Genomic DNA, 17,715 nt, shown 5'->3' on the forward strand with positions numbered 1-17,715 from the left:
TGGACTTTACCAGTCCCTAATTATAATAGCTCTACAATAAACAAGACATGGTGAGATGGATTTCTGAATTATGGGTCTGACTTTCTAAACATTTAAACATATTTTACTTTGCTCATTGGAAAATAAATTGGTCTACCCAATGCTGCAAAAATGCAGCATTTGGGCTGTTAGATATCTATATTAATTTACTATGCTTATTTGGAAAAGGGAAATAACCAAATGAATGCAGCAAAAAGCCGATACGGCATCTATGTGGAATCACTGGGGAATTTGGGTGGCATTTTAATTTCAAAAGATAAAAATAAGGAAGGTGTCAGACTACACAGAGCAAGTTCAAGTAAACATTTAAAATTTATTAAACTTTTTGGTCAAAATAATTGAACAAGTATATACAATCCCATTGTATTAGCTCTATTATGTATTTTAGGAACAAAGGTCAAATATAATGCTTAAATGACCTAGAAGTTCCACATTTCAAGATCTGCAAATAGTGTCACAACCAATATACAGTATAAGATTTTTTTTTTATTTAAACTTTATTTGTAGAACCCCAAAGTTAGTTGTATTTACTAGCTTATTATGAACAAGAGTGGCACTCTATGGACATTAATTGAGAGGGTAGGAACAGTGACATTTCTCTTGCATATCCATATCTGATTTAGTAATCATAATGCACCTTCATTTTAATAAAACGGAGTGTAAACCACACTTCTGTATTTCATGAGGGAAATTCAAGGGTCTAATTAACTAAAAGACCTTATTTTGCATTCCTTGCATATCTTGGTACTCAATTCTATTAAAATATGCCATCATTTCTTCTGGCACATTTTACACCCGCATTTAGTTGGGGTAAAGAACACTGGATGAGTTTATGCCCTTTTGGAAAAAAATACCCAAAGCTTAAAAATTATTTTTTAACCCTGATGTCCACAGGAACAGAGATGCTATGACAAATGCATTTTGCATCAGTTCATAGTTTCACTATATCCTGATCACCTGGTGTCAAGTGACAGAGTATGTTAAAACTTTAGTTGTGCTGCTGCTTGGTATAATCAAGTCAGTTTTATTTGCTGGTTTGAATTGCAACGTGAAATTCTAAATATATTTAATTATGCCAAATTTACTATTTAAAGTAAAAGTGTATTTTTCCAAAACAAGTCACTAAAAATATAAAAAAAGTAATGCACATAAGGTACGTCTCTGTGTCAAACATCTGAGAGGCATTAGTTAAAAATAGATTTTATATTGTCAAAGCAGAAATTTTATTCAATGTTTTATTGTATATTCCCTTCTGTGCAAAGTAGTTTCTCTCTTTTGGGCTGCAGAAGTTTTTATACCAACCTTCTCAAATCCCCTAGTTTGTGTATACAGATGTAACTTTACAGAAATCCAACACAACTTAATGACAATTTTGTGGAACCTAAATTTAGAATTTGAAATATTTCATACTACACAAAACAGTTTATACCAGGCTGTCAAAAAAATCCAAGTTTTGGGACAAACATTGTCAAATTCCCCATTAGAATTATTTTGCACAATCTCAATACATGCAATAAAAAAATAAAAGACTGAATACATACTTTCAGATTTAAAAACACTTTTTATAGTTTGTTATTTTTATTAAGTGGTTTACACCAGAAGGTGTGGTTATAGATACAGTTGGTGAGTAAATATTCATGGAACCTGTCTACGAACCCAACTCAAGACCTACCTAAGTGCTCAAAGGTAAAAACACCTAAGCCTAGATAAAGGCCAGAGGAGGAATGTTTACAGGCATAAAGCACAATATATGTTTTCAAAGGCCCAAATATTACAGCAGAGAAAGAGCGAGAGAGATAGAAATTACATTTATGACAATTTTTCCTCTTGGGTGTTAAATTTTTGGTCTATAAACTGGAAAGGAAGGCTCAGACTTAAATAAATACATTTGTTTTGAGTATTGGCCTTTATTGAGCACTGTCCATCAATTCTGCTTCAAGAGGGCTTTTTCTTTTAGAAAACTGCAATTTGCATTCCACTCCCCAACCCTCCAGTGAAGGCAGAACTACACCACAAACTCAAAACCAGGCCAGGTTTTCTCCTTTATCTATAAAGGGAAGTAAGTGCATCAATGTTCTTTACTGGTAGGACAACAAGGCCTTCTCTTTTACAGATAAACAACTGAGCTTAACTATGCAAGATGACGACTTTGTCCTCAATTAAGTCATCTTTTTAGTTAATTTTGTCCTGGAATATATACAAGTTATTGGTGGCAGCTACAGCAATGATGTTTTCTGTGGGGTGCCATGCTGTATGAAGGATCTTCTTGTTGAAGTCCAGACTGTCAACGCTTATCTCGTCTTTCTTTCTCTTACCACCTGTACACACTTTGCGTGGCTTTAGGATGGCACGAGGTTTGCTACTCTCCCTTGATGCTTCTAACGTAATATCCCGCCGTGTGTTTCGGTCAAACATTCGGAAGAAATTGTTGTAGGATCCAGTCATGATAGCACTGTTTAAAACAAGAAGAAAAGGGGAAAGGTTTTATTTTGTTATTATGCAACCAGACATGACATGCTCCACATTCACTTCGTGCTCCCTTACCATCTCCTCCTCATCATTCTTCCCTGTCTTCCCTTCCCCCTCTCACTATTTTATGTATCCTTGCACCTCACACCTTCCCTTTTCAACACACATCCCTCTCTCTGAAGGCCTTTCTGGCCCACCCTTCCAGACCAGCCTAGAGGTGACAGTCAGATGAAGGTGTGACCACTGCCAGTTCTCAGCTGCCAAATCTCCAATTGTTGCCAAAACCTCCATTTCTCCTGAAGAGTTTCTGTAAGTTATTACAGATACAAAATATTTGCACCACAGTCGTTCTAAAATTCGGGAGCTGTAGTAAATAAATTCAGCATCAGGGTTGATAAAAATCAACAATTAAAAATATCCGGTTTTTTTTTTAACTGAATCATATTTTTTCTTTTGTTAACATGAGTTAAAAAAATAAACTTATATAAAAGATAATTTTAATTTAAGATATGTTAAAGCTCAAAGATATCATCATGGAATAGTATATAATTAGAAGTTATATCCTCTATTTGAGAAAATACATCTATGGAACCTTTTTAGAAATTTTATAAAGAGGCCATGGACTATATTAGGGGCCCAATCTTATGGGGTTCCCAGAGGGCTCCTCTATAAATTAGTAAAAACTAAAGAAAACCAATCCACCAACAGTGCTCAGAACCCATTAAGCATCTCTCTGATGCTTACTTTCAGTTCTCAAACTGTATATTTGTGTTTCCAGAGATTACAGGCAGACATAGTTCTTTGGGAAGATGTGATATTTTATTAGACCAACTAAATAGTTGGAAAAATTGTTCTTTGCAAGCTTTCGGTCACAAACACCCTTCTTCAGGCATAGGGAAAGTTTGTTGTCTCCAGAGAACATCCTTGCTAACAGCAGTATATGGAGATGAGAAATAACAGACATGATTACCCACCCATCAGCCCTATTGTCTCTCTGCAAGTTTGTGTACACACAGTCAGCCCTTACCTCTCTAAAGTGCAGTTTCAAGAAGTTAAATGGATAAAGGATATCAAACAACAAGAACGCACTGTTTGCAAAAAAACAATGATTAAATTGAGGCTTCCTGATCAGTGACTTACATCATGATTTAAATTGATTTGATTTAAATCAAATCCACTCTTTTCAGCATCAAAACCCTCTTTATTCGATTGTATGGGGAATAGTACAGAAAATGCAAAAAGACTTTTATGGGGGAAACTGAGCCACAAATTGTTTTACATTACTTTGTTAAGCATTACAAACTTCAGATAATTTTACAACTTATAAAACTGTATAAAACTATATTGCTCAATTCTTGTATTAGCAAAAACAACAAAAGAGACCGACATCAGACGGACATCACACTTTTTGGGATTTGTTGAAAGCCAGTTATATTATTAGCATTCCAAGTAAGGTTTATATACGAGCAATATAATAAACTCTGTCACAGCTGCCCCTTGATTCTCCTTCATAACCTCTTGAGGTAGGTCTCATATTTTTACCTATCCTGGGGTAGAAAGTAGGGCAGGATGGCACCTTAGACTAATAGCTGAGAGAGGCATAAGCTTTCACAGGCGACAGCCTAAGTCAGTGTCAGCAACGTACGGCTGGATCTGATCTGCGGGAACTTTGAGTCTGGCCTGCAGATGTGGGGCTTTGATGACACTAAGATATGGGCGTTCTCCCCATGCCACCAGGGATGGACATCTTGCCTGACCTGAAGGAAGCATTTCTAGAATACCCAAAAAACCCCTCAAAAGTGATCCTGCTATCAAGTTACATTATTTTTACCACATTTATATACAAGACATTTATATAAATTATAAGAAAAGCTAGAAGATTAACACTGCGTTAGTCAGCTCCCTCTTTTTCTATTTTCTATTGGTCAACATTAACACAATTGGGGATGGAAATAACCAGAGAGCTCAGAAATAAAATCTGAACTCTCAAAATACTGTGCGCTTATTTAAAAGCAGCTCTGGAAAACATATTCTCAAATAATTTGAATAAAACAAAAAAATGCTTGTTTGTATGCAACTGCAATGCTAATAGAGTCCATTAAAGGTCATATGTAATTACCACTTAGTTAAGTGAGGTTTGAGCACACGCAAAATTAAGGCATCCCACAAAGTCCCCTCACTGTTAAATATTAGTCATGTGCTAAACTAGGACTATGAAATTAAGATTAATTCAAACTCAACCTTACCTATCAGAACCATTCCAGCAGCATTCAAACTTGTCAAAAATGCAGTCATTTTCATACAAGGAACAAAGCTTGCTTCGAAGATATTCATGAACCTAGAAACAGAAGATGATGTTAGATAGATTTAAAGAAAATTAAGAGATGCATTTATATATATACACATATATATCTGAAGATCATACTTGATATGTCTCTACGGGCCTGTTCTCCATATTGAGATCCCATACTTTAACCGAAAGGTAGTCTCGTGTCATCATATATCGACCACTGTGGCTGAATTTTACATCAGATATTGATGAAATGATTTCTGAAAAGAATGACCTGCTGCTGGGATCTTCAGGCTCTTCAAAAACTGTAGATTAAGACAGAAAACAAAACTGAAAGTAACATACTAACCTTCCAAGGAAGCTAGCCCTGTTCAGTACTTACATATATTAAAACTGTGGCATTAAATTCCCTTAAAAACGTTATAAAGTGTGGTATTTTTTGTGTGTGATCTCTCTCTCAAGAAGAGAATACTAGGGCTTTAGTAGACTTGAATCACTAAAAATTAAGGTCAAATATGTTTTCCATTAAGGTACAGCATTCAAGAAGTTACAGCTATTAGTGTGCAGGGATAAAAATCACAATGGGAAAAAGTAGTACATACAAAAACAAAAATAAACTAATTCTCAATGTGCCCACCAATTATTCTGGGCCTTTATCACATACTTGAACAGATTTTTTTTTTTAATGAGAAACAGCAAGAGAAATTAGCAGCAGCAGCAAAAAAAAAAAATACTATGTATCCTGCTACTTTTGGGATACTGTAGTGTGTTTCACCTAGTGGTCTGTAGAGGTGCTAGGAGTAGGCCACAAGAGCAGATATAAGGGCTGGGTCAGCTGCCCCTCCCAATGTTCAGTGGCAGACATCATTATACTGAAATCAAGCTGCTCTGCATGTACTACATCCAAAATGGGAATCAGCAAATCCATCTTCATACAGCACTTCAGGCAAGCCCAGCAGCTCTGGCAACAGGCCAACTCAGTTAGCTAAGGCAGACTCCATATATGCCTGCTATTATTTCCCAGAGCTCGTGTAAGCAAACCTTGCTCAGGTATCTCTGCAGAATGCTGGCAAAAGGGTATAAGACCCTGAGAGCATGAAGCTGCAGGGTTATGCAGGTCTGGAGTAGGCAGGTTGTAGGGTGGCAGACATGAGGGTAGGGATGGAGTAGATAAGCCTGGGATCAAAAGACTGAGAACCACTGCTGCAGGGTACAAGTTTATATGTGACTACGACTTGCATAATACAATCTATTGAAACAGAAGTATTAGTGCCTTAATTGTATATCCATATTTTTGCCTCCTTTCTTGAACCATACTACCTAGTTATATTGAAAATCATATTCAAATTTCCTCGTGATATAAGGAGCCATCCAAAATCAAAGAAACAGAAATAAAATGCTGTAGACTGCTGACATTTTTATAAAGATGATAAATATGAGTAGTAAAGACTGGCCATAGTCTTTGTAATACAAAATGTCAAAGTTGTCTAAAAAGTAACTGTATAGTATCAAATTTGACAGTGTATAAATATTTTCCTTCAACATTCAAAACTCATCATCATTATTGACTACAAGCTTACCTGACATAATGTTAATGCTGTTATATTTTATACATTACTAACTAAGCAATAGCAGGCTGGGTGTAAAGATAGGCCTTATTTCTTATGACTGAAAAATAAGAGCTTTCCTCACCTATATGAGGCTATGTGGCTCAGCAGATTTAAAACACTGGCCTTTCACCTCTGGGAACTGGCTTCAAACCCAGCACATATCTTTATGAAGAAATTTAATTCCAGTAGCAATAAATGTTAACAAACAAAATGGATTCTGGCAGCCTCAGCCCAGTTCCTAATGCACAAAGGTAGATGTCAATAAACTGCCCTGAACTGGCATTTGTTAAGCAGATACCTTTGAGAAGCACCAAGACTGAGTCTGGACAGAAGACAGGTCTCACTGGTGCCAAAAGCACTTGTTCCCATCAGTTTATGCTGCATAAATGGGTAAACAGGAGCAGAGTCACACCGTCAATTGTCTCATGCTACACTTCTGCTTGGTGATGGCCTAGAACAAGACAATTAAAATGTTCCATTCTACAAAACTACCACCCCTTACCTTGTAAGTTCTTACCAATAAGCAGAACTAAACATTTTTGTGTTTATGTACAAAGAATACCTACACATTTTCTAGAAAGATGTACATTTACCTGACTGAAAACAGTCTGCAAGGGAAAGAGAGATCCTAGGTAACTTACATTTTGAATGCCTATCACAGAGAGCTGAAGAACGCATATCACAGAGTCGAATAGTTCCTTTACTACTACTGTAGACAAACACGTTACAGTGATGTGGGTGGAACTCTGCAGCAGTAATCACTTCTGTTAGTTCCTCCATATTGGCAGGCTTAATATCTACAATATCTGAAAATTACTGGTAAAGGCAAATAGCAGTTAATGCTTTAATTATTTCTAATATAATTGGCAAAAATGTGTTTAAAAAAATACCAGGTTTTTTAAAGAAGCCTAGAGTATGATCCTATCTGTGCTCATTTATACAAGGTAAAAGGGCCCACGTGGCATAAAAATGATTCTGGACTGTTCCAAACAGTATGCCTTAGAACAGCTTTAGATGTGGTATAGCAGTTGCCAAAGGTTGAACTGAGCCTGAAAGAAGAAATTCAAAATTATAAATGCATTTCTAGCTGAAAGCATCTGATCTCCAAACTATAGTGTGCGTTTCCAATTAAAAAAAATAAGATGATGAAAGTAAGCAGGTCAAAAGTATTTTGAATATTTTGAATTTTTTGGCATCAAATAACGCTACAATGGATTAGAAAAGCAGTGTTTTCCCCTCTTCCATCTTCTGGAGTCTTTACTCAATAAAACCAAAGTACACTTGTACTGAAACTGATTTCAATAAAACTCACCCATCTTTGCTAAATAATATCCTTCCTCTGTTTATCTAACTAAATAGCTGTTTTGTGTCTCAAAAGGTCTTTCCTTTTCATATATAACCTTTTCCTTTCCCCCTACACAGTTCATCAAATTAATCTCAAATAGTTGTTTCAGTGTTAGCTAGGAAGGCTTGCTGCCACAGCAAAAAGTACTACAACACTAAGTGTTACGAAACACTGGTATATACCATTCCAAATATCTTCATATTAGACAACTTATTAGACAGAAATGTTTTAGCTAAGGGGGAGCAGACTTTTGTAACATGAAATTCTTTATGTAATTTTATTTAAAAATGTATGATCAAGTTCATGTAATGAAAATCAAACACATTTAAGAGCTATGTTCCCACAACTTCACGCTCTTGCAGTCCCAATCAAACTAGGCCAAATCCAGATATTTGCTTTCCTTCCAGATATGAATAAGCACAGTTTAGGAATTAATTTACCGTGTGCTTAGAATTCAGGTATTCAGGGGCTTACTGAGTTTATTAAAATTGAAGTGCTTCTATTACATTCCAAACACATGGTTACAAAATTCATATAGAAAAAGGATACTAAAACTTCTATCTGTGATTTCTAAATGCCATAGATTAATTCTTAGGTCATCTGCAGAAAGGTACGTTTCATGATCACTATTTACTGAAATAGAATTTATGTGATATGTATGTGCATTTGCAAATATCCTTCTGGGACTTGCTTCTACCATTAGGTCCATGGGTTTCAATATTGGCACCTAAAATGGAGACGAGAAAAGAAACAAGAAGAGTCTATTTTTACATATAAGGAAAAAACTCATGATTTAAAATTTTAGTTGAATCCATTAATTTTAAACGCATAATATATTTGCTATTAGTAAAAATGCTTTAAACTACAGACATCTGATTTTTCTTTTCTTTATTGAAAGAAATCACAGTTTTTAGCTGTTTTTCAAATGCATTCTGTAAGACGTTGTCCACTTATTCTGACTTCCCACATCACCATTCAAAACCCATATCCTGGATTAGGAACATGGAACTGAAAGGAATGATATTTTGCGTAAGAGATCCATATTAAAAATTCCCTTACATCTTTCCTTGTCAGGGGATAGGGACTTATATAGATGCTATCAATTTGAAACTAATGCCTGAAAAATGTATTTTCATGTAACATCCAGAAATGAAATTAGCACAAGGAATTCAATGCGTTTACTTTCAGCATTTGGTAACATTTTGTTTATATACTGTTTCCCCTGTAGAAAGTCCAAAAGTGTATTCCTCTGCACACCAACAGGAAAAATAGATACACTTTAAATCTAGCTTTAAAAAAAGGAAAGTAAACCCAATAATTAAAGAATGAGCTATTAGAAAATGGAAATAAAAATGATAAATTAAAAAATAAAATAAAAATGACCATGCCCATATAATGAGCTATTGACTTTTATCTTAATTAGTGCCAAATTGTTTTTTACACACCAAATAGAAAGTCAAAGCAAAGATAATTTAAAAATGTACAAGAAGCTTCTGAAGGTTCCCTATTTCTTTTTTATTTAAAAACTTTCTTGTTCTTTTCACTAAATTAGTTAAATTTTAACATTTATAACATAAAATTAGAGGAGAAAACTACAGTAAAACAAAGTTGGTGAAGTCAAGATGAATGAAAAACAATACTCAATGACAAAACTATTAAAGCAGCGTAAAGGTTGCTTGTGGTTTTCTCACGCCCTTCCAGAAAGCAGAGTTCCGAAAAGTGTGAATTTCTAAAAACCAGGAAATGAAGAATTAAGACACATGCCCATTCAACCTTTATTTACCCTGTCCTCCTGGAAATGATAATACATTATTCACAAGCATTCTAGGTGTTTTCAGGATATTAGATTCAGCTGTACAGAACAGGAGAGATTAGCTGGAAAAGTTTGGCAGGGCTCAAATTGTGATGAAGTGACTTGCTCTGCTGTCGCCTTCTGAGAGACAAACCTGATCCCCATTTTCTGTGATCAGAGGTGCCTGTGCACCTGGAAAGATCCAGAATGCCTTATTTCATCAAAGCATTCTCTAGGTCATGGAGGGGAGGGGGTATTGCTGGGGGGCTTCTGATGCTAGCAGTTCCTAGCAGCTCAGTGTCAAATAACTATGATCTGTAGATTTAATGATGGATAAGTGAAAGTAATGACACTGATTACACTGGATGATTTGAAAAGCAAGTATAAAATTTAACACACATTCTTTTTATGGAATGGATTAAATGCAACTATGTGATAGGGATGGTCATTTCCTAGTCAGTACAGTGCAGAGGCAGAATGCAAGTACAATGTGGCATAAGTGAAAAACAACTTTGCATTAAAGGAGACAGAATTGAGGTTTTATTGGGTTTTTACCTTAACTACTTCCTGGTTCTAGTCAATCTTTAAACAGAAATAGATTCTCAACTACAATAGGACTGGTACTCCCCTATAATTTTATGTAAAAAATTAATCTCATTCTTTTAATTCAAAAACAAACAAATGAACAAGGAACCCTAACCCTTGATGAGATTAAGTAAGGAAAGATTAAAAAAAAACAACAATTACAACCAATGAATTTAGAAGAGAAATTTACTTTGATGTAAATCTCTTTCCATCATTTAAGTCCTATTCCAAGACTAAGAGCAATACATCAACAATGCAGAGGACAGTTAAACTCCACCCCCACATAATGAAGTGATCCATCTTTGCCATATTCACAGACCAGAGCAGAGGAAAGAAGCAACGTCTAACTGAATCCAGTAGACCTACTTAAGTTCAGAAACAGGCGAACCAAGATGGCCAACATAGCAGTTTTCTGTAGTAGCTTAAAAAAGAAAGGTGTCAATTGCCACCGGAAAAAAAAATGTTTACGCTATCATGTTGGGAAATGGATCAATTATACAACAGGACTGTTCAGAGAAACAAACTAAAGTGTTTTCCTATTTAGGTTCAGCCATAACTTAAGAGTCTGTTATATTAACACCTATCCTCTGAAAAATAAGATTCTATTTTAATTGATTTAACAGTCCATAAACTCTGAGGAGTAAAAGGAAAATATGTATACAAAAATTAAGCAGATTTTAAAAACTGTATTCCTGTTTACAAAATATCCAAGATAACTCATAATATAGCAAATGATTCAGTAAAACAGTCTGGTGTTTAAACTTCTGGAACCAACTACGCAGTGCTTTATTCTGTACCTGAATTAATGAACATATAGTAGCGTCTTTTCATCTAATTCTTTAAAATTTTTGCATGAATATGAAGTGCCTAATAAAATGTTTTAATCCATGTAAATTTGTCCTGCAAGTATCACTTCTAAAAAGTACAAAGGTAAAACTGTATATTCAAAAAAATAATTTAACTAAAGTCAAACTAAAGAAAGAGCCAAACATACCCGTAGTGCTGTGATTCTGAATGGATCCCTAAGTCTTCCATCTTCATCTTTCAAATTATAACCTTCAGCTCTTTTATCCCTTTCACTTATTTTCCATAATTTAATAGTTTTATCTAAAAACAAGAAAATTCATTTTCTTGAAATAAAAATAATAACATTAAAGATTAAATTTATAAACCTGTATGTTGAAATTTTAACTTAGGAAAAGCAGGGGTTGTCTCTCTACCAGTGTTTCAATTGTGCCAACCACTGACAAGTCTTTCTTAATTATGACTTGATGCCTTTGGGTTCCACTATTACACACATACACACACACACACACGCTATATATCAGAAGTATGTTACTTTGTTTGAACTGCTTATTAAACTGTTCAAATTTTGCCATTAGACTATTATATACCTTTTTCAGACAAACTAAAATAGAATAAAATTTAGGGTAAAGATTGCTAGTTTAGCACATGGCATTTATACCCCAAACATTATAAACTGAAGCAATTATGAGAAACCAAATCATATTCCAGTATGTAAATGTACAGTTAAGGTCCAAACACATAAATACTTGCTTATGTTCTCACTATACTGTAAACTATCCCATTACAGTCCAAATAAGCAAAGCCTAATTCTGAATTCACTGACCTGCCAGCATTATCTGCTAGTATTCTATATCTGCTAGAATTCTATAAGCAAGGCAAAAAGATAAAAAATAGGTCATGTTATAGGAACTGTTCAAGATACTCTACATGTGGAACCCACTCATGGTGAGCATATACACACCTTTCTGCACAGAAGTTTATTATGAGTTATGCTCCCCCCTCCTAAGGATATAAAGGGCATGGCAGCTTTTACTGTCATTCATTATTTTGCCATCGCAAAACAGGGTAAGACTTGCAACTACTGGGAAAACAATGGGTTATGTGAGCTACATGCATCACAATGACTGTAAGACAAAAAAGTAGTTATTTATTACTTGTTGCAACTAACACTATGGGGTCTGCAAATGGTAGACTGTAGGAATTCATACGAGTAATAAATTGGGTGTGTGCCATCTGTGCTGCTATGCACAACTGGTATACATATGCACTTACGCTTATGTTGTTGTTTGGCAAATCTCTAGCAGTGAGAATCTACCGAAGGATGCTAGTAGACAACCAAATTTCAGGCTGTTTTAATAATACAGGACTTAATGATATCATATGCTAATATAGTCTAATACAGCTTCCAGGTCATGCTGTCTGAACTGAAATTCCCCTCCCTTTATATCTGCTACCAAAGGAAACCAAGAGTCTAGGATGTCTGCAAATGGATCTTGTTCTACTCAACTAGGCTGCTCCTTATACCTAAAGGGTACGATGGATGCAATTTGACTGTTACTGTATATGGAATACTGTAAAGCAGTGTTTCCCAACCTTTTCCAGCTCAAGGCACACTTACACTAATAAAAATGTTCTATGGCACACCTGTTAAGGCTTTTCCCATCCTCATACCTATTGTAGCTAGCTCATTGCCATGGCAAAATCCTGCAGCACACCTGTTCATTTCTGATGGCACACTTTTGTGCTATGGCACACTGGTTGGGAAACACCGATGTAAACTGTTTTGATGTGACACCCTGCATTTCACACACTTTGATTTTCAAAGTAACAGCCACTTAAAATGCCACTATTATTTGTAAATAATGGCATGGACTTGGGGAAAACATATCAACAATGCAAACAATATCTCCATCAACTGCTGAAATAACTAGTCTGCAAAGGCAGATCTTTTTGTGAACTAGAGGATTAATGTAAAATTTTCTCATCAGAAATCTATTAACTGTATATGAGAAACTAACCCAAGGTATCTTGAATTGTTAGGACATACTGTCAAATCCTGAACTTGAGCCCCAACATCAGTCCAGGCCAAACCTGGAAGTTTTGCTAAACTTCCAGGAAGCAAGTCAACATTACCCCTGCTTGCCTCCTACCCCATCACTTTCTTCAACGTGTTTGAAATGTTACTGTATGTTGCAGCCTCAAGCACTAGGAACAGCCAGCAGCAATCCCACCGTTCCTTCCCTTTATTTTTAAAGCCACCCCATCATCTTTATAACCACCATTCAGGTATCTGAAAGCTTACCGAATCTCCCAAACTTCTTTTCTCCAAACTAAATATTCTCAGTTCTTTCAATTTTTCTTCCTAAATTAAGCTTCCTAGGCCTCTAATAATTTCAGTTTCTCTCCAATGGACTCTTTCTATTTTGTCCACATCTTCATGGAACTGGGCACCCAAAATGCATGAAAAAGATGGCTAATCAGAAATTTGTCCTCACAGTAAATTCAACATGTGTTCCTTGCAGCTTCATTTAAACATGCTTGAAATTGCCATTCAGAAAGACAAAACAAACCAAATTTCTCTTTCAAATCTAAGGGAAGGCTGTTAGCAATATGTCACTGGATGCAATTATATTTCAACAGCATAGCTCAGTTATAATAACAAAAGGAGCCCTTTAGAGGATTGTCATCCTCCTCTGGACCCTAAATTCTCCACGTTCTTTTTAAAATGTTGAGTCCAGAACTACACAATACTCTAGATGGTACTGTCACCTCGTATGTCTCGCACCTAAATGCTTCTATTAATGCATCTCAAAACTACATTTGCCTTGTATTATGACACAGAATCATACCAAGTCTCTGATCTATGGAAACTCTCAGATCCTTCTCCACAGTGCTGTCATCCAGCCAGGTGTCACCCACTTAGTATTTGTTTTTGACTATTCTTCAGAGGTGAAGCGTCCAACTTAATTTTGTTAGTCCAGCCCAGCTTTCCAATCTGGCATTCCAATCTGAATTGTGCTCCCTTCCTCCAACATGTTCATAAACCTTCCCAGTTTCATGTCATCTGAAAACTGGCTCACAAAGCTTTCTATGCCAGTGTACAAATCATTAACAAATGCATTGAACAGCACTGGGCCTAGGACAGACTCCCATGGAACTCCACTCAAGACCTCCTGCCATTCTGACATGGACCCATTAATATCTACCCTTTTCTTGCAGCTATTAGGCCTCTTATCTATCCACCTTGTAACAGTTTTGTCTAGCCCACATTTTTCCAGTTTATTTATGAGAAGGTCAGGCAGAAGAACCATGTCAGAAGCCTTGCTGTAATCCAGATGCACTAAATCCACAGCATTCACTTTATCAACCCAAGTAGTAATTCTGTCAAAGAAGGAGATCAAGCTTGTTTGACATAGTTTTTCATAAATCCTTGCAGGCTGCTTGCGATCAGCCTTTCCTCCTTCAGATGCTTGCAGATGGCTTTCCTTAGGATATGCTCCACTAGCTTCCCAAGTATCACGGTGAGGCTTAGTAGCTGTTAAGTAGATCCACCTTCATTGCATCTTCTGTTAGGAATTTCCCCAAACTTGTTAACAGAGGACCCATAGATTTTTTGGTCCTTCTTTTCTAGCCAATATACTTATAACACTTCCTTGTGTTGTCCTTGACCTCCTTTGCCAGGTGCAGCTCATTCTTTATCTTTGCCTTTCTGATTATGTCCCTGCAGGTTCTTGCTATTTTGTGGTATGCTTCCTTGGTGACCTGCCCATTTTTCCACTGCCTTTCCTTTTGCATTTGAGAAGCTCCTCATGCAGCCACATTTGTCTCCTGCCATTCCTCTTGTGCCTCCATCGTGCTCAGGCAGTTTCTTGTTGGGCTTCTAGTACTGCGCCCTTTAGAAGTTCCCAGCCCTCCTGGGGTACCTTCATCCTTCTGTGTGTTTTCCCATGGTACCATGCCTATTAACTACTGGAACCAGATGAAGTCTGCCTTTTTTAAAATCAAACAGCCTAATTTTGCTGACCTCATGCTTTCCCTATCTCAAGGTCTGGAATTCTACTGTATCACAATTGCTTCCTCCCATGTTACCCCTCACCTTCACATCCTCCACCAGTTCTTCCCTTTTGGTCAGGACAAAATCCAAGACAAGTAATCCCTATATCATATCCTCCACTTTCTGGAACAGAAAGTTATCCTCCACAAAAGTTAGGAACTAGTTTGGCATTTTATATTTGGCTGCCTGTTTTTACAGCAGATGTCTGGAAAACTAAAGTCTCCCATCAGTACTATCCCATCGTTTTTGGATAGATTTGTCACCCGCCTGAAGAATGCATTATCTACCTCCTCTTCCTGATTTAGTGGCCTACAATAAATCACTGTCATTATATTGTTGCTGTATCTTTCACCTTTCATCTTCATCCAAATTCATTATGCTTTGCTGTCTTCCCCCTGAACCAAGGAACAACTGTATGTGTTTTTTACATAGAAAGCAACATCAGCACCTTTCCTTCCAATCCTGTCCTTCCAAACAGACTGTAACCCTGAATGTTGACATTCCAATCATAAGAGCTATTCTACCAGATAGATCTCTCCAATGCCAATCAAATCATAGTTTTTTCCACAGGTTGTAGCTTCCAGCTCATCTTGTTTATCCCCATATTTCTCATGTACATTGGACATATTTTGCATTTACACATACTTGTTTCCCTTTGTACTGCTTATTGCAGTCCTGTAGCTCCCTGGATCTTCCCCAGAGTTAATAAACGTGTTGAACAGCACTGAACCTAGGACAGACCCTTATGGGACTCCACTTGCAACCTCCTGCCATTGACATGGATCCACTTATAATTACCCTTTGCTTGCAGCTGTTGAGCCAGTTATCTATCCAGCTCTTAATTATGTTTTGTCTAGCCCACATTCCTCCAATTTATAAGATCATGTGGGATCTTGTCAAAACCCTTGCTGACGTCCAGATAAACTGTATCTACAGCATTCCCTTCATCCACCCAAGAAGTTACTTTGTCAAAGAAGGAGATCAAGTTTGTCTGACATGTTTTACTTAATAAATCCATGGTGTGTGCTGTGATCAACCTTTCCTCCTCGAGATGCCTGAAAATGGCTTTCCTTCAGATATGCTTCCCAAGTACTGAGGTGATATATTTACTAGTCTACAATTCCCTGAGTACTTTTGCCTTTTTTTTTTTAAAAAGGGGCACTCAGTCTTCTTACCTTCTTTTCTCTGTATCATTTCATAAGGCAATAGGATGCATTTGAAAAGGGTGTCACATTTCTAAAGTATCTGACTCCAAAATAAGCAAAAACCAGATAACTGACTTCTGTTCCTTAACTTTACTTCAGAATAGGCAAGAGATGATCTACAAGAAGGCACTGTGCTAGAAGATGTAGGTGAAAGAAAAGAATAGACAGAGATACTCCTTTAGACACCAGTGCAAGGAAGATACTTTTTTGCGTCTCCACAAAAAATTCTCCAGAGAGTACACGTGGCTCATTAAAACTTGGAAACCTGGATGTGGTTAACAAGAGATTCTAACTCAAGGTAGCAGCTGTAGATAGCACCACTGAGTTCTGCCCTAAAATACTCAGTGCTGAAAGCTGCAGTGCTGAGTCTGACAGTACTACGTGAGAAACGATTATACCCTGGTGTTGCATAAGGCCGCTTCTAGAGGCAGCAAGCTGACTAATAAAATACTGAGAGGCTTCATATATCAAGTGTGTTCTTTTTACTGGTACTGCAAAAATACAAATAGCTGGTACTAATGGCAGAGGCTGACTAGCTATTAGGGCTAACAAACTGTTCAGAATTAATACTGTTTTAGCAGATGCTAACTGGAAAAGTCAATTAATTCAGATCCTTACTATCTGGTAGGGTGACTGATGCAGAGGGACCAATTGAAAAGTTTGGGGTTTTTTAACCTGTAAGGTTGCACAGTTTGCACCATCTGTGCCCACTGCAAGGCTCCCTCATGCTGAAGGTGGTTCTTTCAGTCCAACAGATTTAAGACTGACCATTTTGACCACTGGAGCACTTACAGTGTGACTTTTAAATGAGAAGGCTAGAGCCTCATTTCTTAGAAAGCTAAGTCAGATGCATCCTAAGAATGGGAAACTGAAGCTTTCAGCTGGACTTGTTTGTTCTCAGTGGTGTTCCTTGAATGATCTGCAAATCACATATGTGGGTGAAATATGAATCTCCCCTATACAACAGGGGCACTTATTTATTTATTTGATTTATATGCTGCCCTGTCCAACAAAGGAGCAGGGCACCTTACAAGAGGATGGAATAACTTAAAATATGGCAGGGTGCTTTTAAATCAAGTGATCAAAGGTTCAGCCATGAAGTTGATAAGTGCTGGTATGAATTACTACAAACGTATAATAAATGATTATCTAAAAGGAAAAATTATCAAATATAGTAGGATACCTACTGCAGACATTATAAGGAGGTGGGGCTATTCCAACCATCTACTAGGTGATAAAAGAAACAGAATGACAATTAGGGTTGCGCCATCCTTTATACCCTTGAAATACAAAGTCTGAGGGCATGTAAAACACTTATCTTTCCCTAACAGGATCTCATTTATCAAAACTTTCTGAATTCCTGTACAGAAGGTACATGGGCACCATGAAAAGGATCCACATATACAAAAATTTGAGGAAATATTTTTTTTTCTTGAAACTATTAATTCTGATTGGTATTAGTAAATAATTTTTTTAAACAAAAAGCTATACACTATCAAGGTCTTCTACACCTCCAAGT

At 36.6% G+C, this 17,715-nt stretch overlaps 1 protein-coding gene across 1 annotated transcript in view; it reads right to left on the reverse strand.

Moving 5' to 3' along the window:
* Window positions 1-332: 332 nt before the first annotated feature.
* PPP2R2D (protein phosphatase 2 regulatory subunit Bdelta) overlaps window positions 333-17,715 on the reverse strand; it is a 50,478-nt gene continuing 33,095 nt past the window's right edge. The window contains exons 5-10 of the mRNA XM_019556100.1: window positions 11,125-11,237; window positions 8,303-8,480; window positions 7,050-7,214; window positions 4,934-5,103; window positions 4,755-4,846; window positions 333-2,491 (exon numbers count right to left, since the gene is read on the reverse strand). Of these exons, the coding sequence (XP_019411645.1) occupies window positions 2,212-2,491; window positions 4,755-4,846; window positions 4,934-5,103; window positions 7,050-7,214; window positions 8,303-8,480; window positions 11,125-11,237 (998 nt within the window). The 3' untranslated portion in view covers window positions 333-2,211. The remainder of the gene's footprint in view (window positions 2,492-4,754; window positions 4,847-4,933; window positions 5,104-7,049; window positions 7,215-8,302; window positions 8,481-11,124; window positions 11,238-17,715) is intronic.

The sequence above is a fragment of the Crocodylus porosus genome, unplaced genomic scaffold (genome assembly GCF_001723895.1).
Source record: "Crocodylus porosus isolate Cpor-Errol unplaced genomic scaffold, CroPor_comp1, whole genome shotgun sequence".
Lineage (NCBI taxonomy): Eukaryota > Metazoa > Chordata > Crocodylia > Crocodylidae > Crocodylus > Crocodylus porosus.